The sequence below is a fragment of the Portunus trituberculatus genome, chromosome 41, assembly GCF_017591435.1.
Source record: "Portunus trituberculatus isolate SZX2019 chromosome 41, ASM1759143v1, whole genome shotgun sequence".
In the NCBI taxonomy this organism is placed as follows: domain Eukaryota; kingdom Metazoa; phylum Arthropoda; class Malacostraca; order Decapoda; family Portunidae; genus Portunus; species Portunus trituberculatus.
The window spans coordinates 3,565,557-3,591,012 of record NC_059295.1 but is presented as its reverse complement, the minus strand read 5'-3'; the positions used below and the strand labels follow the sequence as shown (position 1 = coordinate 3,591,012).

General features: G+C 36.9%; 1 protein-coding gene across 2 annotated transcripts in view; it reads right to left on the bottom strand.

Annotated features, from left to right (window-relative positions):
• LOC123517189 (zinc finger protein 219-like) overlaps window positions 1-25,456 on the bottom strand; it is a 173,181-nt gene that overhangs the window by 35,658 nt on the left and 112,067 nt on the right. For both annotated transcript variants that reach the window (XM_045277192.1, XM_045277193.1), the window contains exon 2: window positions 9,532-9,594. In XM_045277192.1, coding sequence (XP_045133127.1) covers window positions 9,532-9,594 — 63 coding nt within the window. The remainder of the gene's footprint in view (window positions 1-9,531; window positions 9,595-25,456) is intronic.

Here is a 25,456-nt window from a genome sequence, read left to right as displayed (position 1 = left end):
GAGGTCAACAATTTCATTTTTTTCTTTTGTCTGATGGCAATTTAGTATGAAGTGGACTAGGTTTTCTTCTTGTAGATGACATAATGAGCAAATTGTTCCATTGCTGTGATAACTGTGATGACAAAAGTAATGTAAACAACACAGCCACCTGATTGCGCTCGCTCACTCACCTGCTCTCTCTCTCTCTCTCTCTCTCTCTCTCTCTCTCTCTCTCTCTCCAAGAATTACTTGTTCATGTTGCAGATTACTGCCTTAGATTGGCTGTGAGTGTGGCCATATGGTGAGTTTGCAGCAGGACAGTACTCTATAGCAAGACTGCATAATGTGAGAGTTTGTAAAGTATCAGGCCTGGCAATTGGCAGTGTCGCACTTCTCTAAGATGCCACGTTTAGAATGGGGGAACACTTTTTTATCGAGAACAAGCCTTAATTTTTACCTCAACAGTAATGTGGAATAAAAGTTAGAAGGATTTTGGAAGTAATTTTGGAAACACACCAATTCATACAGAAAACAGAGAGAGAGAAAGAAAGAAACAGGGTAAGGAGGTGGAACAACGTTAGAGAAAGATAGCAAGCCATGATCTATGGAGAGATGGCAATAGTGTGGAGCTAGTCTACTTTGGAAATCCCTTGTCTTCCTCCTCTCATTTGTTACCTCACTAATGTCCTTCAGGCAGCCATTAAATGCTTGTTAAAGATGCCACAAGACCACATGGGAATCAGCCATAACAACAAAGGGTAAGCTATTATCTAATTCACCTATTCTTGGTAAAAAATTTTATTACTGTACAGTTCTTAAATAATAATGAACTCTTTTATCTGAACAATGAGTGTAGAATAGGATTAAATTATCACAATAATTTTTTTGCATTATTAAAAGAATAAACTACCAAAAACGAGAATGGGGGTGTTAAGGGTCTCACATACAAACCACTCGCATTAACTGGCAATTCGCAGTAACGGACATCCATTTACCCCCGAAGTGTCCCTCATTGTGAGGCACCATTGTATATATAAAACTTCCTCTTACTTATTCTGGGAAGTGTACATACTTTTGTGACAATTTACATTTGCTCAAGAATACAGATTAATTTTATCTTCTACTACTTAGAAGAAACTATGTAGAAAAGTATATTACATAAGCTCATTGCATCTTTAGGTATGTAGAATGACACTGTAGTCATATCTGATTATAGACTTGTATGTGAAAAAGGGATATGTCTGGTGCTACCACCTGGTGACAGTTACTAGTTTACCAAACTTCCCATTATTTTTTACATTTCAATTTGTCAATATCATTGATACACAATTCAGGAGACAACCAAAAAATTTGTCAACATATCGACCCAGGGGACGAACGATATTTCGGGGGACGAACGCGGTACGAGCCGTTTGTGTGATAGCCAATCCGGTTATCACACAACAACCAAACAAAACATAAGCACAAAAGAAAATAGAAACAGGAATATACGAAAAATATTACATAACATAATCTCCGTGCCACCACAATTTTCTCCTGTTTTTCCTGGGCATGGTGATGTTACCGGCGCGCTCTACTGTAGCTTCCTCGGCGTTATTCTCACTGCTCTGGTGGCTCTCAGCGTTGCTGTCATCATCATCCTGGCCATGTCCAGGTACTGCAGATTGTGGCACATCCATCGCAGCTGTTTCCTCGCTTGCCTGGCAAGGAACACTGCCCTACTGCCCGCTCCTCTCACACAGAGCATCACCTCCGAGAATCAAAGGAACTTCCTGGCCACGGACCTTTAACTTCCCTTCTTGGAAGTCCAAACTTGCTCCCACACACGTGAGGAAGTCAATCCCTAGCAGGCAAGGGTCTGCTAAAGGCAGAGACGAAGACCGGCAATCTTTCCATGTTTCCCACGCCCATGTTCACTATAACAGGGTCTAACACAGCCGCACTGACTTGTGACGCTACACAACTGTTGTGTAGCTCTGGCACGCTGCGCACATCCAAAGTCCTCTCTCATGAATGTCTTCTCGGATCTTGTCTGTCTTCCTCCCCATCCTCCTCTCCTCCATTCCATCATGCCATCAACATCCAGTCTCTCAAGTACATAACCTTTTCTTTTTATTCATTTTATTATCATTTTGATAGCATTTAGCTAAGTAAAACAATTTAGGCTTTTTATAATTATTTCGTTCATGTCATGCATACATTAAAGGTCTATTTTGAATGGATTTTATGGACAAATGTATGATTTTTTATTGGTCTGGAACGGATTAATGGTATTTCAATACATTCTTATGGGAAAAATTGATTCAGGGGACGAACAAATCGGGTGACGAACAGGATTTAGGAACGAATTATGGTCGTGAGCTGAGGTTTTACTGTACTTTACATTAGTGAAGAGATCCAACATTGATTTCAAAATTTTTCCAAGTTTTCTAAGATATAGATAAAATGAAGATTTGTATTTATCAATTCATCAATAATAATTGCCTTATTGGTTGATAAATTTATTGCCAGCTGTCCATCATCTCTCATCCACCGATAAGGTTATCGTTATTGATTTACCTTGATATCATAGATGCACAAGGCCTCTTTAGAGAGTTGACAACAGCGTGAGGAATTAGTAGAGATAGTTAACTTTATAGTGTAAAAAAGGGGATGATTACCAGGAAGGTTGTGTCAGGTTGATAGGAGGAATTGAACATTATTAAGTTTGTTCTGCTCCAACCAGAAATTTTAAGAGGGATCAGAAGTCAAGCATTCTGTGGCTTCACTGTGTGATCTGTTTATTTTCTGTAAGGTTGGTTGTCTATGAAAAGATATGGAAAAGTGGTATCATCAGCATAGGAGTGGATCAAACAAGTTTGGTTTATATCACTGATGAATAATAAAGAGTGAGTGACAGGAGAAGAGCATCAACTGCCTACCACAGCAACAATAGAACAGTCAGAGAGGAGACTTGAGATGAAGTTACAGTGAGAAGGATGCAAGTTGTAGGAGGATAGTTTGGAAATCAAGATTTTTGCCAGACTCTATCAAAAACTTTTGATATGTCTAAGCCTTTCAGGCAGTGGTTCCTAAGCTGTGGTACATGTATCACAAATGGTATGTGAGGGTCTTCCAGTTGGTATGCAAGCACTTTTGGAGTCATGTGCGATTTTCTTTTTTCTTCTTCTTCTTCACAAAAATGTTTACTGCTATGAAGGATATAATCTGCAACGATTTGCTACTTTGCCACATAACCATCCCAGCAGCCTGCCGTTAAATTTAAAGTGTTTTACTTGTGAATAAATCTATATCTGTTGAATTGTGTTTTTCTGGAATCGGGTGGCACACAGTGACTGTAAAGGATCTCCAAGTGGTACTTGATCAGAAAAAAGGTTGGGAATCACTGCTCTATGGCAACAGCAAAAATTTAACTAAAATTCTTAAAAAGAGGATGACTAAGACCCAGTACAGAAAGCCAGATCACAAGCAGAGCAGCCTTGATGGAACCCATACTGGCAATCACATAGAAGGTTGTGAAATGACAGATGTTTAAGAATCTTGGTTGAGGATAGATTAAAAATTTTAGCAAAAGAATGAAATATAAAAAATAGAGATTGGAGCAGTCAACCACTTTAGTAACAGGATGAAAGTAAGCAAACTTCCAGTAGGAAGGAAGTTGTAAGACAACAGATATAGTTGGAAGAGCTTAACAAGGCAAGGAACAAACACACCACTTCAGTTTTGGAGAAGCTCATCAAGTACATATGCCTTCTATGGGTTAAGGCTGATAAGGGCATGAAAAATATCAATGTAAAGCATCTTGATAGGTGGCATAATTTAGTCGAAGCATGGAGGAAAGAGAAGAATAACTCATAAATCATTTAAGGTGAAGTTTTTAACAAAGGTGTGACCGAGGAATTCAGCTTTGGAGATAGATGAGATAGCAGTAGTGTCATTAAGATGTAAGAGGCAAAGTTATTGGCTACATGCCAGAAACAAGAAAAGAAGAGGCAAAGTTACTGACTACATGCCAGAAATCACAAGAGGAATAAAATCCTGAAATATGTTCACTTTGTATTAGAAAAGAAGCTTTTGGCTTGTGGGAAGACAGACTTGGCATATTTCCTGGCAAAAATACATGAGATTCATGTTACAGAAGGCTCAAGTACTTTTTATTGGTTACCTCTCTATCATGCACAGTATAAGAATGGCAATGAATGTTTCCCTTTGTGTCTTACAACTCAAGGAGACAGTCACAGCCTGTCCTCTACAGACAACTCTCTTCCTTCAAACACACACACACACAGTGGAAGTTAGAGGAGAAGGGTGGCTTAAAAGGAAGCACATTGAGATGGATGGAAAATTATCTGAGGGGGAGAGAAATTAGGACGGTAGTTAAAGATATGAAGTTCAAGTGGAAAGCAGTAGAAAGCGGAGTGCCGCAGGGGTCAGTATTAGCACCAATACTTTTCCTCATATATATAAACGACATGCCAGGAGTGAACAGCTACATAAATCTGTTTGCGGATGATACGAAACTGTGCAGAGTTATAAAGCAAAAAAAGGATTGTGAAATACTGCAAGAAGACCTAAATAAGATCTGGGAATGGAGTAAAAAGTGGGAAATAGAATTCAATGTGAACAAAAGCCATGTCATGGAAATGGGAAAGAGTGAAAGACGACCTGTGGGAATCTATATGATGGGATATGGAGTAGAACTGGAGAAGGTAAAAAAGGAAAAGGACTTAGGAGTGACGATGGAAGAAAACAATCAACCGGTAAGCCATATTGATAGAATTTTCAGAGAGACATATAATTTGCTAAGGAATATTGGAGTAGCATTTCATTACATGGACAAAGAAATGATGAAGAAATTGATAAGTACTATAATAAGACCCAGATTGGAATATGCAGGAGTAGTGTGGACCCCTCATAAAAAGAAACACATAAGGAAGTTGGAGAGACTACAAAAAATGGCTACAAGAATGGTTCCAGAATTTGAAGGGATGACATATGAGGAGAGACTAAAGGCTATGGATCTACCAACCCTGGAACTGAGAAGGGAGAGAGGGGATCTCATACAAGTTTATAAATTGGTCAAAGGAATGGACCAAGTGGATAATGAGAAACTGATCCTGAGAGAAGAATATGACATACGAAGCACAAGATCGCATAATAAAAAGCTGAGAAAGGGAAGGTGTCTGAGAGATGTTAAAAAATATAGTTTCCCGCAAAGATGTATTGAGATGTGGAATGAATGTTTGAATGAAGAAGTAGTGTCTGCAACGAGTGTGCATATTTTTAAATAAAAATTGGACAAGTGTAGATATGGAGACGGGGCCACACGAGCATAAAGCCCCGGCCCTGTAAAACTACAACTAGGTAAATACACACAAAAAGAAAAAGAAAAAGGAAAAAAGGAAAAAAATAAAATAAAATAAAATAAAAATAAAAATAATAAAAATAAATAAATAAAAATATAAAATAAAAAATCTACATACTACATGCGGTGTACACCTTTCACTTAAAATAAAAAAATATCAACTTCAAAGCCAGCTTCAGAGCCCCTTTCTGGAGAGAGGGCCATAAATGTCTCCAGGTCAGACTGCTCTATCCTTAAATGTCTTAACACTCCCCCCTCAACTTTTTCTTCATCAACTTCTGCAAAATTCATGGAATTAGATCTAATTTTCAATCTGTAGGACATCACCTCTCCTATGCTAAACCTCGCCCTCCTTTCCTCACTGAAACACAGGTGTTAGAGGCAACTGACACTAGCCCTTTTCTCATATCTCCTACTTTCTCTATCCTATTTTCATTCTAAAGCTGGATGTTGCATCTATGTGCCCAATGACTGGACTTGCTCTCATGCCCACATTCTTGAATTTTCTGAATTTTCACTATCTGGCTTTAACTCAAAAGTCACTCTAACTAAATTTATATGTGCTGTCTATCTCTTTTCTAACTTCTCTGACTATAAGAAATTCTATGACTTTAACTTCTAAAGTGAAGCAAATTCTGTCTCTCTATCTTTTTGCAGATCTCCATCCTTGGAGATTTCAATGCTCACCAACAGCTTTGGCTTTCCTCTCCCTTCACTGACCATCCTGGTGAACCAGCTACAGCTTTGCTATCCTCCATGACCTAGAGCAACTGGTACATCATACTCATATTCCTGATCATCTTGGCGATACGCCCCAAATTCTTGATCTTTTCCTTACCTCTAATCCTTCTGCTTATGTTGTTGCCCACAAAAGGTATTTGAGTCTTCCATCACCTGAATCTCATGCAGATTATATTTCTGCCCAGAATCATCCCAAGTCTATTCAACTTGCCAAGCACTCCTTCATTAATAGAAAATGTCAAAATTTTTCAAAATCCAACTCCCATGAAACTTCTGACATCTGGCCAAACACACCTCCAATAACTTTACTTCTTCATCTTTCCCTCCTTTATTTCATCCTCATGGCACCACTGCCATCACATGTCTCTAAAGCTGAACTCTTCTCTCAAAACGTTTGTTTTGTTTTGTCTTGAATGATTCTGGGCTCATCCCTCCCTCTATTTCATGCCTTCAATTAAAATTCTTCATAATGATGTTTTCTATGCTTTCACTAGCTTACAGACCTGATAGGCTACTTCCTATTGTTCTCAAAAACTGTGCCTCAGTGATTGCACCTTGCCTGGTCAAACTCTTCCAACTCTGTCAACTGACTTCTACCTTTCCTTCTTGCAGAAAGTTTGCCTACATTCACCCTGTTCCTAAAATGGGTGACTGTTCTAATCCTTCAAACTACTGCCCTATAGATTTAATCTCTCACTTGTCTAAAATTTTTCAATTTATCCTCAAAAGGAAGATTCTTAAACATGTCACTTCACAATCATCTATCTGATTACCAGTAAGGCTTCCATCAAAGCCACTCTACTGGGGGTCTTCTGGCTTTCCTTACTGAGTCTTGGTCATCCTCTTTTAGAGATTTAGGTGAAACTTTTGCTGTTACCTTAGACATATCAAAAGCTTTTAATAGTCTGGCACAAAGCTTTGATCTCAAAACTACCCTCCTACAGTTTCTGTCCTTCTCTCAGCAACTTTATCTCAAGTTTTCTCTTGGACGGTTTTATTGCTGCTGTGGTAGATGGCCACTGTTCTTCTACATCAGGTGTGGGCAAGCTATGGCCCGTGGATCGCATGTGGCCTGGCAAAGGATTTCATGTGACTCGACAAATGTTAGTAAATTTGAAAGAGTAAGTTAACAAACAATGCCAAATAGTATTGTGAGTATTTAATTTTCTTCCTGCAAGTGTGCACATGCATGTGGGAGTGGCTTTCTCTTTAGAAGACTTTAATTTTGTATTTTAAATATTAATGATTTTGGGTTAATATAGTATGCGACCCTATAAGGTTTCAATTTTTATTAATGTGGCCCTAGCACTGAAAAGTTTGTCCACCCCTGTTCTAAATCTATTAACAGTGGTACTCCTTAGGATTCTGTTTTGTCACCCACTCTCTTCCTATCATTCATTAATAATATTCTTAACCAAACTTCTTGCCCCATCTACTCCTACGCTGATGATAACACCCTAAAATTTTCCATATCTTTTCAGAGAAGTTAACAGTTCCCGCAGGGATGCCACAGAACGTCTGACTTCTGATCTTTCTAAGATTTCTGATTGTAGTATAGAAAACTTAGTTGTGTTCAATGCCTCAAAAATTTAATTCCTCCACCTATCAACTCAACACAACCTTCCAGACAACTATATCCTCTGCTTCAATAACGCTCAAATGTCCCACTCTTCTACACTGGATAGCCTCAGTTTGTTCTTTACTCATAATCTGAACTGCAAACTTCACATCTCATCTCTTACTAAAACAGTTTCTATGAAGTTAGGCATTCTGAGGCATCTCTGCCAGTTTTTCTCACCCCCACACCACCTGCTAACTCTGTTCAAAGGCCTTATCTGCCCATGTATGGAGTATTCTTTGCATTATTCAGGGGGAATCCACTTACACAGTTTTATTAGATCGGGTGGAATCAAAAGCTTTTTGTCTCATGAACTCCCCTCCTCTGACTGAAAGTCTTCAGCCCTTTCTCATCACTGGAATGTTGCATCTCTTGCTATCTTCTACTGCTGTTTTCATGCTAACTGTTCATCTGATCTTGCTAATTGCATGCCTCCACTCCTCATGTGGCATCGCTGCACAAGGCTTTCTTCTTCTTCTCACCCCTATTCTGTCCAACTTTCTAATGCAAGAGTTAACCAGTACTCTCAATCATTCATACCTTTCTATGGTATACTCTGGAAATCCCTGCCTAATTCTGTACTTCTAATTTCGCAAACTCTTTCAGACCAGCCTTTTTTTTATATTGTTACCCTTGGCCAGTTTTTCCCTGTTACATCAAAAGAAAGTTAGATGAGCATACAAAACAGTCTCATGTAAATCATATATGACACTACCAACTACCAAGAAGTTTCAGTAATCTAAAATATTTTAGGTTATGAAAACAATTGAGTTATATGAATCAACTTCTTTAGCAGATCAAATTGCATAGATACAAATGTTTTCCAGTTGTTTTGGTTTCAGAAATTATTTACCATCAATATATGCTAAACAGTTATGGTAATAGTATATAATATATATATAAATTACAGCCTTACTGTCACATTTCCAAATGTATAACATACAGGTATTTCTCGTTTTCTATGTGTTCTTTATGTGTTAATTCACTAAGATGCGACACTAAAAATATCATAATTAATTAAAATTGTGCGATCTCTTCGCTAAGATGCGATTTCCCCCAACCGCATTTCAAACAGTGCGCCAGATGCGTAGTTCAGCTGCCTGTCGAAAGGCAGCTGCTTTCACTACCAGTGCAATGCTTACAGCTCTCCCATGTGATTACAGTCACAGCCAGCACAGAAAATGATGGCGAGTGACTGTGAGGGACTGTGAGAAGTGAGGACGTATCATGTAAAGTGTTGATGGGTGCTTTATTTACACCTTAGTGTTACATATAGGTTTAGAATGATACATTTTTTTAACATGTTCACTTTAATAGTCAAATAAATGTGTTTTTTCATTGAAAAAATGGAACTTTGAGGGGTCAAAACCCCATCCCCCTTATTATCCTTTGTTTCTTATGGGAAAAATAGTTTTTTTTTGGGTGTGATTTCAGTTTGTGCGATGCCTGTAGGACCCATATATCGCACCAATACCTATACATATAAACCTTACAATATTAAAGTGAGTAACTTTCCTGTCCAACTATAAAGATGCATTCAATTTTACAATGGTAAAACGCACAAGCCTATGGTTATGTTATGTATGTTCTTCAAAACAAAGATGCATCACCACCAACATGGGGGGGGAGAGAGAGAGAGAGAGAGAGAGAGAGAGAGAGAGAGAGAGAGAGAGAGAGAGAGAGAGAGAGAGAGAGAGCAAGGTATTAAAACTCTCCTTTGCTCAAAAATGCCCTCCATTCATGTAAAATAACCCCATCAGTACATGGCAGAACTTATGAATATGTCTTAAGTATAAAGATTTAAAACAAAGTCTCAAGTTACAAGTACCTGTGTTCCTGCTGAAGCTCCTGCAAAGTTGCCGGTGAAGTTGTACAGAGCATCGCCAGTCTCCTAAAAATAAATAAATTAACAAAATAAATAATTCATCCAAATGATCATTTAAAAAATTCTAAAAATACATAAAAAATAATTACATGAAGTATATACAGTGAAACCTCAGTTGATGAACTAAATTCATTCCTGAAGGCCATTCACGAACTAAAATGTTCATGAACTAAAACTATTTTCCCATAGGAATCAATGTAAAATAGATTAATCCATTCCTAGACCCTAGGGTTATGTTTGAGAGAGTGATTCAGCATGCACCACACGCTCCCTACGGCACATAATCCTCTGTCAAATGCTTTTGTGGGCCTCTTAGCTGGAATAAACAAAGGATTGTCATTGCTATAATAACGGCATCTAACTGACAACAAGACAGTATATGCTGATCTTCCTGACAACATTTATCATGCCCCAAAAGCTTTCCTGAGGTGTCTGTGTTGTGATCAGCTGTGATGGCAAATATGGCAGCTTAAACAAATATCTCATGGAATCTCGTGATTCCTGAGACTTGTCATACAAGTAAAGCATCTATATAAGGATATAATGTTTTTTCTAGTGTTCCACATTTGTAATAAAGTTTTTATCTTCTGTTTTTATTTGTGTGGGTTGATCTGTAATAGCATTTTCAAGATACTTTGCTAGTATATCTTTATTTCTATTGTATTATGCTTCAGCTTCTTAACACCATTATCACTAACACCTTTCACTATCTTGGGAGGCATAATAAGGGCCAATTTAATGCAAACACACACAGAATCACACGAGACATTGTTCAAGATGGACGCAAAAGATAAGTGCTCCGGTGTGGATAAACTGCCAAGACCTGACCATGAAGCACAGCAAACCTGATGATGTGTTACGGGAGGAAAGCAGGCTAGGATAGTGACACTGTCTCCAAAAATACATTGAATTTACTTGTATTGAGGCCAAGACGAGCTATGGAAGGTGATGAGAATATGGTCGGCACTGCTGTCTATGTAAACAAGGGAACCCAACCAAAAGGGCAAAGGAGTGAAATTATTGAAACACCTCTAGGATTAAGGCAGCTAGAAGATTTGGAGTAAAGAGAGGGAATTCTCCAGATTTAGGAAGGAAAGAGCCAACATGAGAAGGATTATCTCAGTGGACAGAGAACTTAGAGTTATGAAGGACACAGTTGCCAGGATTTTTGAACAACAGGATGAGCTGATCACGGAAAATCTAAATTTGAGAGAAAGGTGTGAAAAGTTAGAGAGCACGGTTACAATGAACAATGATACAAAGAAAACTCTGGACAAAATAAAAAGAGAAAATAGCATCCTTAAGGGCAAATGTGAAAACTATGGAGACTCAAGAAAAACCTAGACCCTAATGTGGAAACAGGAAAGGGGATAAGTGAAACAAAACTAGAGGAATGGAGGAAGGTCTGGGAAAAGAACAAGAGGAAGAAAAGGTAAATTTTGCTGAAGTAGTCAGGCAACAAATAAGAGAGAAAACGAAAGACACAGTCATACAAGTAATCAAAGAAAAGGAAGAATTAGTGAGAGATATAGTGGTCAAAAAGAAGTGCATAGTTATATATGGTCTAGAAGAAAAAAAGAATCCTGTGAAATTTGTCAGGGAGGAGGAGAAAGAGATGGTTAAGGAAATTATATCAGTAGTTCACGATGAAGTACAGTCTTGAGAAAGAAATAGAGGAAATATACACTTGGTGAATATAGTGAGGGAAATAAAAGACCACTAAAAGTTAAAATGAGATTGCAAGTAGTGGTAGAAGAAATATTAGTGAGGACTGGAAAACTGATTGGTGAGGCAGAATATAAAAATATTGGATAAGGAGAGAGATGAATCAGGTAGAAAGGGAAAAAGACAAGAGAACTGAGAAGTGAAGCTAAGAAAAAAACAAGAGAAGGACAGAGAAAGAGAAGAAATTCTACTGGAGAGTGCTAGATATGAGGCTGAGGAAATGGTATAATTGGGAAGGGGAAGGAAAGCATTAAGAGTCATGTACACAAATAGAGATGGATTTATATCAGGATGCTTCAAAATGAGAGATTATATAATGGAAAAAGGACCAGACATGGTATGTATGTGTAACACAAAATTAAGTGAAGACATCTAAGTGAATTTTAAAGATCAGGGATATAAAGTTTGGAGGAGAAACAGAAGGGGAAAAGCAGGAGGAATACTGATAATGACTCGAGGATATATATATATATATATATATATATATATATATATATATATATATATATATATATATATATATATGGAAAGGGTACAGTATGGAGATGGACTGGCCAAGGTAAATACACACACACATCACAAGAAACACTGGTTAGAGTATGGTACCATGAGAATTAATGTTTTATGCAACATCCTCTCACATCCAAAGCCAGCAACTCTATTCTTGGACCAACACGACATTTGTTGAAAAATTTGGTTAGTCAGCGGATTTGTTCATACAATGAGATATTCATGAACCTAGATTCCACTGTACTGCACCAATAATACAAATTTCCTATGTAGTTTCCTAGTTGTATTTACCTAGTTGTAGTTTTACAGGGCCTGGGCTTTATGCTCGTGCAGCCCCGTCTCCATATCTACAGTTATCAAATTTTTCTTTAAAACTATGCACACTCGTTGCTGACACCACTTCCTCACTCAAACTGTTCCACGTCTAAATACATCTTTGCAGGAAACTATACTTTTTAATATCTCTTACACATCTTCCCTTCCTCAGCTTCTTACTGCGATCTTGTGCTTCGACTGGCATATTCTTCTCTCAGGATCAGATACTCATTGTCCACTTGGTCGTTTCCGTTTATCAATTTATAAACTTGTATGAGATCCCCTCTCTCCCTTCTTTGCTCCAATGTTGGAAGATCCATAGCCTTTAGTCTCTCCTCATATGTCATCCCTTCAAGTTCTGGAACCATTCTTGTAGCCATTTTTTGTAGTCTCTCCAGCTTCCTTATGTGTTTCTTTTTGTGAGGGGTCCACACTACTTCTTCATACTCCAATCTGGGTCTTATTATAGTACTTGTCAGTTTCTTCATCATTTCTTTGTCCATGTAGTGAAATGCTATTCCAATATTCCTTAGCAAATTATATGTCTCTCTGAAAATTCTATCAATATGGCTTACCGGTTGATTGTTTTCTTCCATCGTCACTCCCAAGTCCTTTTCCTTTTTTACTTTCTCCAGTTCTACTCCATCTCCCATCTTATAGATTCCCACTGGTCGTCTTTCACTCTTTCCCATTTGTATGACATGGCTTTTGTCCACATTGAATTCCATTTCCCACTCTTTACTCCATTTCCAGATTTTATTTAGGTCATCCTGCAGTAATTCCCAATCGTCTTTTTCCTTTATAACTTTGCAAAGTTTCGCATCGTCCACAAACAGATTTATGTAGATGTTCACTCCCTCTGGCATATCGTTTATATATATGAGACAAAGTATTGGCACCAATACTGTGTGTGTGTGTGTGTGTGTATTTACCTAGTTGTAGTTTTACAGGGCCTGGGCTTTATGCTCGTGTGGCCCCGTCTCCATATCTACACTTATCCAATCTTACTTTAAAAGTATGCACACTCGTTGCAGACACTACTTCTTCATTTAAACTGTTCCACGTCTCAATACATCTTTGCGGAAAACTATATTTTTTAACATCTCTCAGACATCTTCCTTTTCTCAGCTTTTTACTATGCGATCTTGTGCTTCGAATGTCATATTCTTCTCTCAGGATCAGTTTCTCATTATCCACTTGGTCCATTACGTTGATTAATTTAAAAACTTGTATCAGGTCTCCTCTCTCCCTTCTTTGTTCCAGGGTTGATAGATCCATAGCCTTTAGTCTCTCCTCATATGTCATCCCTTCAAATTATGGAATCATTCTTGTAGCCATTTTTTGTAGTCTCTCCAATTTCCTTATGTGTTTCTTTTTATAAGGGTTCCACACTACTCCTGAATATTACAACCTGGGTCTTATTATAGTACTTATCAATTTCTTCATCATTTCTTTGTCCATGTGGTGAAATGCTACTCCAATATTCCTTAGCAAATTATATGTTTCTCTAAAAATTCTATCAATATAGCTTACTGGTTGATTGTTTTCTTCCATCGTCACTCCTAAGTCCTTTTCCTTTTTTACTTTCTCCAGTTCTACTCCATCTCCCATCTTATAGATTCCCACGGGTTGTCTTTCACTCTTTCCCATTTCCATGACATGGCTTTTGTTCACATTGAATTCCATTTCCACTTTTGCTCCATTCCCATATCTTATTTAGGTCTTCTTGCAGTATTTCACAATCCTCTTTTTGCTTTATAACTCTGCACAGTTTCGTATCATCTGCAAACAGATTTATGTAGCTGTTCACTCCTTCTGGCATGTCGTTAATATAAATGAGGATAAGTATTGGTGCCAATACTGACCCCTGTGGCACTCCGCTTTCTATTGCTCTCCACTTGGACTTCATATCTTTAACTACCGTCCTTATTTCTCTCCCCCTCAAATAATTTTCTATCCATCTCAATGTGTTGCCTTTTAAGCCACCCTTCTCTAACTTCCATAGTAATCTTGCATGTCGCACTTTGTCAAACGCCTTTTTTAAATCCAAATAAATACAGTCAACCCATCCCTCTCTCTCTTGTACTCTATCAACTATTCTAGAATAGAAACTCAATAAATTAGTTACACAAGACTGTCTTTTCCTAAAACCAAATTGGCTATTTGATATTAATTTGTTGTCTTCAAGGAACTCGATCCAGTTTCTTTATCATTCTTTCACACATCTTGCATATTACACTAGTTAGTGATACCGGTCTATAATTTAAAGATTCTTCCTTCCTTCCACTCTTATATATGGGAACCACCTCAGCTCTTTTTCATTTTACTGGTACTGTTCCATTTTCTATTGAGCATTTTATGATGTTGTATATAGGACTTGCCAGTTCTTCCCTACATTCTTTCAGTATTCTGCCTGAGACTTCATCTGGTCCCATTGCCTTGTCTTCATCCAGTTCCTTCATTAATTCTTTTATTTCAAGCTTGGTTACTTTAATCTCTTTCATATAGAGTGTCTCTCTACTACCCTGTGGCCTTTCAAATTTAGATTCCTTAGTAAAGACCTCCTGGAATTTATTATTTAATAGTTCTGCCATACTTTTTGGGTCTTCCACCATCCCGTTCTCTCCTTTTAACCTTTCTATTGTTTCTCTTTGTCTAATTTTTCCATTTGTGAATCTATAGAACAATTTTGGTTGCTCCTTACATTTTACGACAATGTCCTTTTCAAAGTTATTTTCCTCTTCCTTCCTCACCTTAGCATAATTCATTTCTCGCTGCCTTGAAGTTTTCCCATTTGTTGGATTTCTATTTCTCCTCCACCTTTTCCATCCTCCATCTCTTTCCTCCTTTGCCCTAGCACACCTTGCATTAAACTAATCTTTCTTTCCTTCTTTAGGTCTATATTTCGGGACATTCCCAGACTCCTGTTTTTTATATTTCCAAAAATAAGTTATACTTCTATTGCATCGTCTCTGAGTTTTCCATCTCCTACCAGTTTACGTTTTTAAAATAGTTCCTGAGATTCTCAATATCAGCCTTTCTGTAATTTAATCGGTCTCCTTTGTATGAATCATTTCTATCTTCCTTTCCCTCTTCTATATCTATTTCTAATATTACATGGTCACTCTTTCCCAATGGGCACTTATATCTTATATCACCATTCATTTGTATACCCCTTGTAAAAACTAGGTCTGAATCTTGTGCATTCCTTTACTCTCTGGTCCATCATATTGTCTATCATTAGGTTCAAGAATCTTTCTCCCCAGGCTTCTTCCCCCATACCACTTTCGTAATTTTCCCAGTCCACTTCTTTACAGTTGAAATCTCCTACTAATATAACTTTTTTCCTTTCTTAACTATTCTCGTTAGACTCCTTATTGTGTCATCTATCATGTCTCTATATTCTTGATTGGTCCATGAATTTGTTTTTGGTGGCACATATGTTACAATGATTGTTAACTCTTTTTTATTAATATGCATCTTAACATACAATACTTCTGCTTTTCCTTCCCTATATTCCACTTTGTTTATCACTATCTCCTTCCTTAACTTTATCATGACTCCTCCTCCTCCTTTACCCACTCTGTCTCTTCTCCATACATTATAGTTATTATCCAAGTCTATTTTGATTGCCTCATTTAGTTTTGTTTCAGCCAGGTATACAATATCTGGATTTTCTTTCTTTATGTAATCTCTTAATTCTAGTTTACTTGATAAAACCCCATCTATGTTCGTATACATCACTTTTAGTCTCTTCCCTTTATCATTTTTAGTTAAACTTGTTCCACTTTTTTCTCTTCCTTCTCGTTTATATACCATTTCCTTATCCTGTCTCCTAGAATTCCCTAAAAAAATGTTTTTTTCCTCTTCTGACCTTTCATTATTTTTTTCCCTTACTGCTGCTGCCAGTTCATTGTATCTCTTCCTTTCTTCCTCTTTTTTTTTTTTTTTTTTTTCTTTATATAGATATCCTTGCAGCCTTCTGTTTCTCTAAGTTTTGATGTTCTATATAATATTTCTTCTGTTGCTGCTTGTGATTTTAGTAATATTTTAATTGGTCTCGTTTTTCCTTCTTGATATGGTCCCATTCTGTTTATTTCTTCTACTTCATCTTCCAAGTTCTGCCTATCTTCGTCATTTAGATTCTTCAGTAAGTTTTTGACTGATTTCATTTCTTCTTTTTCTCTTTTTGGTCTATATTTTATTTATTTTTTTCTTTTATTCCAAATACGACTACACTTCTTTTTTTCTGCAATTTCTCTAACTAGATTTTCTTTTGTCTTGAGACTCCTATAATTTTGTTTGTCATATTTTCTTCTTTTTAAGTTGTTCTTGAATCACCTCCTGAAAATCGGCCTTATCTTTCTTATCTTGGACTCTCCATGCTTGTACTTCTTTTTTAATCACATTCTGTACTCTTTCCTCTTCCTTGTTTACTAGATCTTTCAGCTTCTCTTTTTCTTTCTCGGCTTTACCGAGTCCTTCCTCCATCAATGTCTTGTAGCTAGCTACTTCCTTTTTTAGTTCTTTATTTTCCGCTCTTAGCCTAGCTTCATTTTCTTCCACTTTTCTTATTTTTTCTCTCAGTCTTATAATCTCCTTTTCCTGTTCTTCATTCTCTTTCATTTACATATTCTCATTTATCAATTTATCTAGTTTACATTCAATATCTGACACCCTCTTAAGTAGTTAAGTAGTCGTCATATCGAAGCCTTCGAATACGCGTTCTCCCTCACCAACATAGTCATCATCAGCCCCTTCTCTATTCTCATGTCTGCATTTTGATGGAATCTTTTTCAATCATCATTCCTTAATAATTGATTTCACAAAAAAAAAAAAAAGAGTCCACACTACCTGCCCAGGCCACTGTAAATACTATACAACAGGTATGTAGTGAAGATCAGCAGATCGTCGGAACCACGCCAGTGCGTCCGCCCTCGACAGTGTCTCTCTCGTGTGTGTATTTACCTAGTTGTAGTTTTACAGGGCCTGGGCTTTATGCTCGTGTAATCCCGTCTCCATATCTACACTTATCCAATTTTTCTTTAAAACTATATACACTCTTTGCTGACACCACTTCCTCACTCAAACTGTTCCAAGTCTCAACAGATCTTTGCGGGAAACTAAATTTTTTAACATCTCTCAGACATCGTCTGTGTATTTACCTAGTTGTAGTTTTACAGGGCCTGGGCTTTATGCTCGTGTGGTCCCGTCTCCATATCTACACTTATCCAATTTTTCTTTAAAACTATGTACACTCTTTGCTGACACCACTTTCTCACTCAAACTGTTCCAAGTCTCAACACATCTTTGCGGGAAACTAAATTTTTTAACATCTCTCAGACAACGTCCCTTCCTTAGTTTCTTACTATGCGATCTTGTACTTCTAAAGTCATATTCTTCTCTCAGGATCAGTTTCTCATTATCCACTTCATCCATTCCATTAATCAATTTATAAACTTGTATCAGATCCCCTCTCTCTCTTCTCTGCTCCAAGGTTGGTAGATCCATAGCCTTTAGTCTCTCCTCATATGTCATCCCTTTAAATTCTGGAACCATTCTTGTAGCCATTTTTTGTAGTCTCTAATTTTCTTATGTGTTTCTTTTTATGGGGAGTCCACACAACTCCTGCATATTCCAATCTAGGTCTTATTTTAGTACTTATCAATTTCTTCATCATTTCCTTGTCCATATAGTGAAATGCTACTCCAATATTCCTTAGCAAATTATACGTCTCTCTGAAAATTCTATCAATATGGCTTACCAGTTGATTATTTTCTTCCATTGTCACTCCCAAGTCCTTTTCCTTATTTACTTTTTTTATTTCTACTCCATCTCCCATCTTATAGATTCCCACTGGTCGTCTTTCACTTTTTCCCATTTCCATGACATGGCTTTTGTCCACATTGAATTCCATCTCCCATTTTTTGCTCCATTTCCAGATCTTGTTTAAGTCTTCCTGTAGTATTTCACAATCCTCTTTTGTTTAATGACTCTGCACAGTTTCGCATCGTCCGCAAACAGATTTATGTAGCTGTTCACTCCCTCTGGCATGTCATTTATATATACGAGGAAAAGTATTGGCGCCAATACTGACCCCTGTGGCACTCCGCTGTCTACTGTTCTCCACTTGGACTTCATATCTTTAACTATCGTCCTTATTTCTCTCCCCCTTAAGTAATTCTTCATCCATCTCAAGGTGCTTCCTTTTAAGCCACCCTTTTCCTCTAACTTCCATAGTAATCTTTAATGTGGCACTTTATCAAACGCCTTTTTTAAATGTAAATAAATACAGTCAACCCATCCCTCTCTCTCTTGTACTTTATCAACTATTCTAGAGTAAAAACTCAATAAATTTGTTACACATGACCGACCTTTTCTAAAACCAAATTGGCTATTTGATAATATTTTGTTGTCTTCAAGAAACTCGATCCATTGCTTCTTTATTACTTTTTCACACATCTTGCATATTACACTAGTTAGTGATACCGGTCTGTAATTTAAAGGTTCTTCCTTCCTTCCGCTCTTATATATGGGAACCACCTCAGCTCTTTTCCACTCCACTGGCACTGTTCCATTTTCAATTGAGCATTTTATGATGTTGTATATTGGACTTGCTAGTTCTTCCCTACATTCTTTCAGTATTCTGCCTGAGACTTCATCCGGTCCCATTGCCTTTTCCTCATCTAGTTCCATCATCAACTTTTTTATTTCAACCTTGGTTACTTTAATCTCTTTCATATAGACAGTCTCTCTATTACCCTGTGGTCTTTCAAATTTGGATTCCATAGTAAAGACCTCATGAAATTTACTATTTAACAGTTCTGCCATGCTTTTTGGGTCTTCCACCATTCCGTTTTCTCCTTTTAACCTTTCTATTGTTTCTTTTTGTCTTATTTTTCCATTTATGAATCTGTAGAACAATTTTGGTTGTTCCTTACATTTTTTGACAATGTCCTTTTCATAGTTCCTTTCTTCTTCCTTTCTCACCTTAGCATATTCATTTCTTGCTGTTTTGAAGTTTTCCTTATTTTCTGGATTTCTGTTTCTTCTCCACCTTTTCCGTGCTCCATCTCATTTCTCCTTTGCCCCAGCACATCTTGCATTAAACCAATCTTTCTTTCCTTCTTCTTTAGGTCTATATTTCGGGACATATTCCTGACCCCAGTTTTGTATATTTCCAAAAATAAGTTATATTTCTCTTGAACCGTTAATGAGTTTTCCATCTCCTCCCAGTTTACGTTTTTAAAATAGTTCTTGAGATTCTCAATATCAGCCTTTCTGTAATCTAATCGGTCTCCTTTGTATGATTTATCTCTATCTTCCTTTCCTTCTTCTATATCTATTTCTAATATTACATGGTCACTCTTTCCCAATGGGCACTTGTATCTTATATCATCGTTAATTGGTATATCCCTTGTAAAAACTAGGTCTAATCTTGCCGGCTCATCGTTTCCTCTGAATCTTGTGTTTTCCTTTACTCTTTGGACCATCAAATTATCTATCATTAGGTTCAGGAATCTATCTCCCCAGGCATCTTCCCCCATACCACTTTCATAATTTTCCCAGTCTACCTCCTTACAGTTGAAATCTCCTACCAATATCACTTTTCTCCTTTCCTTAATGATTCTTGTAAGACTCCTTATTGTATCATCTATCATGTCTCTATATTCTTGGTTAGTCCATGAGTTTGTTTTTGGTGGCACATATGTTCCAATGATTGTTAACTCCTTTTTATTAATATGTACCTTAACATACAGTACTTCTGATTTTCCTTCCCCAAACTCCACTTGATTTACCACTATCTCCTTCCTTAACATCATCATGACTCCTCCTCCTCCTTTACCCACTCTGTCTCTCCTCCATATATTATACCTTTTATCTATGTCTATTTTTATTGCCTCACTTAACTTTGTTTCCACCAGACATACAATATCTGGTTTTTCTTTCTTTATGTAATCTCTTAATTCTAATTTACTAGATAAAATCCCATCTATGTTTGTATACATAATTTTTAATCTCTTGTTCTTATCATTTTTAGTTAAACTTGCTCCATTTTTTCTCTTCTTTCTCTTTTATATACCATTTCCTTATCCTGTCTCCTATAATTCTCCAAAAATGCCTTCTTCTCCTCCCTGACCTTTCATTATTTTTTCTCTTGCTTCTGCCACCAGTTCATTGTGTCTCTTCCTTTCCTCTTCGTTTCTATTTTTCTTTATATATATATCTTTGCAACCTTCTGTTTCTCTGAGTTTTGTTTTTCTATATAGTACTTCTGCTGCTGCTTGTGATTTTAGTAATATCTTAATTGGTCTCACTGTTCCTTCTTGATATGGTCCCATTCTATGGATTTCTTCTACTTCCTCTTCTAAGTTCTGTCTATCCTCGTCATTCAGATGTTTTAGTAGGTCTTTTACTGATTTCATTTCGTCTTTTTTTCCTTCTTGGTCTATATTTAACATTTTTTTCTTTCAGTCCAAAAATAATTACACTTCTTTTTTTTCCGCAATTTCTCTTACTAAATTTTTTTTTCTTGAGGACTCCTATCATTTTGCTTGTCATATTTTCATCTCTTTCTTTTAACTGTTCTTGAAATACTTCTTGAAATGATTCCTTGTCTTTCTTATCTTGGATTCTCCATGCTTGTACTTCTTTTTTATTCAAGTCTTGTACTCTTTCTTCTTCTTTGTTAACTAGATCTTTTAGCTTCTCTTTTTCTTTCTTGTAGTTCGCTACTTCCAATTTTAATTCTTCATTTTCGGTTCTTAGCCTAGTTTCGTTTTATTACACTCTTTTTATCCTTTCTTTCAATTTCTGGAGCTCTTTATCCTGTTCTTCATTCTCTTTCATTCCCATACTCTCCTTTATCAATTTATCTAACTTACGTTCGATAGTCAAGACTATCAAATAGTGAAGTTTGCGCCGTATCAAAGCCTTCAAATTCTCTTTCTCCCTCACCAACATTGTCATCATCATGTGTGTGTGTGTGTGTATTTACCTAGTTGTATTTACCTAGTTGTAGTTTTACAGGGCCTGGGCTTTATGCTCGTGTGGTCCCGTCTCCATATCTACACTTATCCAATTTTTCTTTAAAACTATGTACACTCTTTGCTGATACCACTTCCTCACTCAAACTGTTCCAAGTCTCAACACATCTTTGCGGGAAACTAAATTTTTTAACATCTCTCAGACATCGTCCCTTCCTTAGTTTCTTACTATGCGATCTTGTGCTTCTAAAGTCATATTCTTCTTTCAGGATCAGTTTCTCATTATCCACTTCATCCATTCCGTTAATCAATTTATAAACTTGTATCAGATCCCCTCTCTCTCTTCTCTGCTCCAAGGTTGGTAGATCCACAGCCTTTAGTCTCTCCTCATATGCCATCCCTTTAAATTCTGGAACCATTCTTGTAGCCATTTTTTGTAGTCTCTCTAATTTTCTTATGTGTTTCTTTTTTGTGAGTCCACACAACTCCTGCATATTCCAATCTAGGTCTTATTTTAGTACTTATCAATTTCTTCATCATTTCCTTGTCCATATAGTGAAATGCTACTCCAATATTCCTTAGCAAATTATCGTCTCTCTGAAAATTCTATCAATATGGCTAACCGGTTGATTATTTTCTTCCATTGTCACTCCAAGTCCTTTTCCTTTTTACTTTTTCTAGTTCTACTCCATCTCCCATCTTATAGATTCCCACTGGTCGTCTTTCACTTTTTCCCATTTCCATGACATGGCTTTTGTCCACATTGAATTCCATCTCCCATTTTTTGCTCCATTTCCAGATCTTGTTTAAGTCTTCCTGTAGTATTTCACAATCCTCTTTTGTTTAATGACTCTGCACAGTTTCGCATCGTCTGCAAACAGATTTATGTAGCTGTTCACTCCCTCTGGCATGTCATTTATATATACGAGAAAAAGTATTGGTGCCAATACTGACCCTGTGGCACTCCGCTGTCTACTGTTCTCCACTTGGACTTCATATCTTTAACTATCGTCCTTATTTCTCTCCCCTTAAGTAATTCTTCATCCATCTCAATGTGCTTCCTTTTAAGCCACCCTTCTCCTCTAACTTCCATAGTAATCTTTCATGTGGCACTTTATCAAAAGCCTTTTTTAGATCTAAATAAATACAGTCAACCCATCCCTCTCTCTTGTACTTTATCAACTATTCTAGAGTAGAAACTCAATAAATTTGTCACACATGACCGACCTTTTCTAAAACCAAATTGGCTATTTGATAATATTTTGTTGTCTTCAAGAAACTCGATCCATTGCTTCTTTATTACTTTTCACACATCTTGCATATTACACTAGTTAGTGATACCGGCCTGTAATTTAAAGGTTCTTCCTTCCTTCCGCTCTTATATATGGGAACCACCTCAGCTCTTTTCCACTCCACTGGCACTGTTCCATTTTCTATTGAGCATTTTATGATGTTGTATATTGGACTTGCTAGTTCTTCCTACATTCTTTCAGTATTCTGCCTGAGACTTCATCCGGTCCCATTGCCTTTTCCTCATCCAATTCCGTCATCAACTTTTTATTTCAAGCTTGGTTACTTTAATCTCTTTCATATAGACAGTCTCTCTATTACCCTGTGGTCTTTCAAATTTGGATTCCTTAGTAAAGACCTCATGAAATTTACTATTTAACAGTTCTGCCATACTTTTGGGTCTTCCACCATTCCGTTTTCTCCTTTTAACCTTTCTATTGTTTCTTTTTGTCTTATTTTTCCATTTATGAATCTGTAGAACAATTTTGGTTGTTCCTTACATTTTTCAACAATGTCCTTTTCATAGTTCTTTTCTTCTTCCTTTCTCACCTTAGCATATTCATTTCTTGCTGTTTTGAAGTTTTCCTTATTTTCTGGATTTCTGTTTCTTCTCCACCTTTTCCATGCTCCATCTCGTTTCTCCTTTGCCCTAGCACATCTTGCATTAAACCAATCTTTCTTTCCTTCTTCTTTAGGTCTATATTTGAACATATTCCTGACCCCAGTTTTGTATATTTCCAAAAATAAGTTATATTTCTCTTGAACCGTTAATGAGTTTTCCATCTCCTCCCAGTTTACGTTTTAAAATAGTTCTTGAGATTCTCAATATCAGCCTTTCTGTAATTTAATCGGTCTCCTTTGTATGATTCATCTCTATCTTCCTTTCCTTCTTCTATATCCATCTCTAATATTACATGGTCACTCTTTCCCAATGGGCACTTGTATCTTATATCATCGTTAATTGGTATATCCCTTGTAAAACTAGGTCTAATCTTGCCGGCTCATCGTTTCCTCTGAATCTTGTGTTTTCCTTTACTCTTTGGACCATCAAATTATCTATCATTAGGTTCAGGAATCTATCTCCCAGGCATCTTCCCCATACCACTTTCATAATTTTCCCAGTCTACCTCCTTACAGTTGAAATCTCCTATCAATATCACTTTTCTCCTTTCCTTAATGATTCTTGTAAGACTCCTTATTGTGTCATCTATCATGTCTCTATATTCTTGGTTAGTCCATGAGTTTGTTTTGGTGGCACATATGTTCCAATGATTGTTAACTCCTTTTGTTAATATGCATCTTAACATACAGTATTTCTGATTTTCCTTCCCCAAACTCCACTTGATTTACCACTATCTCCTTCCTTAACATCATCATGACTCCTCCTCCTCCTTTACCCACTCTGTCTCTCCTCCATATATTATACCTTTTATCTATGTCTATTTTTATTGCCTCATTTAACTTTGTTTCCACCAGGCATACAATATCTGGTTCTTCTTTCTTTATGTAATCTCTTAATTCTAATTTACTAGATAAAATCCCATCTATGTTTGTATACATCATTTTTAATCTCTTGTTCTTATCATTTTTAGTTAAACTTGCTCCATTCTTTTCTCTTCTTTCTCTTTTATATACCATTTCCTTATCCTGTCTCCTATAATTCTCCAAAAATGCCTTCTTCTCCTCCTCTGACCTTTCATTATTTTTTCTCTTGCTTCTGCCACCAGTTCATTGTGTCTCTTCCTTTCCTCCTCGTTTCTATTTTTCTTTATATATATATCTTTGCAACCTTCTGTTTCTCTGAGTTTCGTTTTTCTATATAGTACTTCTTCTGCTGCTGCTTGTGATTTTAGTAATATCTTAATTGGTCTCACTGTTCCTTCTTGATATGGTCCCATTCTATGGATTTCTTCTACTTCCTCTTCTAAGTTCTGTCTATCCTCGTCATTCAGATGTTTTAGTAGGTCTTTTACTGATTTCATTTCGTCTTTTTCCCTTCTTGGTCTATATTCAACATTTTTTCTTTCAGTCCAAAATAATTACACTCTTCTTTTTTCCGCAATTTCTCTTACTAAATTTTCTTTTTCTTGAGGACTCCTATCATTTTGCTTGTCATATTTTCATCTCTTTCTTTTAACTGTTCTTGAAATACTTCTTGAAATGATTCCTTGTCTTTCTTATCTTGGATTCTCCATGCTTGTACTTCTTTTTTAATCACGTCTTGTACTCTTTCTTCTTCTTTGTTAACTAGATCTTTTAGCTTTTCTTTTTCTTTCTCGGCTTTACCGAGTCCTTCTTCCATCAATTTCTTATAGTTCGCTATTTGGACTTTTAATTCTTCATTTTCAGTTCTTAGCCTGTGTTCTTAGTGTGTGTGTGTGTGTGTGTGTGTGTGTGTGTGTGTGTGTGTGTGTGTGTGTGTGTGTGTGTGTGTGTGTGTGTGTGTGTGTGTGTGTATTTGTGTAGTTGTAGTTTTACAGTTGGGCCAGGGCCTTTTATGCTCGTGTGGCCCCGTCTCCATATCTACACTTATCCAATCTTACTTTAAAAGTATGCACACTCGATGCAGACACTACTACTTCATTTAAACTGTTCCACGTCTCAATACATCTTTGGTGTGTGTGTGTGTGTGTGTGTGTGTGTGTGTGTGTGTGTGTGTGTGTGTGTGTGTGTGTGTATTTACCTAGTTGTAGTTTTACAGGGCCTGGGCTTTATGCTCGTGTGTGTGTGTATTTACCTAATTGTAACATACGGGAAAAGAGCTATGCTCGTGTTGTCCCGTCTCCATATCTATTAATGTCCAGCTTTTTCTTAAAATCATGAATATTCCTTGCGTTGACCACTTCCACGTCTAAACTATTCCATGCTTCCACCCTTCTATGAGGGAAGCTATATTTTTTTCACATCTCTCCTATAAGTGGCCATTTTAGTTTTTCCCATGCCCTCTCGACATTCTTTCATTCCACATACACAGATCTTCCCTATCCATTTTTCCATGCCAATCATCACTCTGTATATTGCTATCAGGTCTCCCCTTTCTC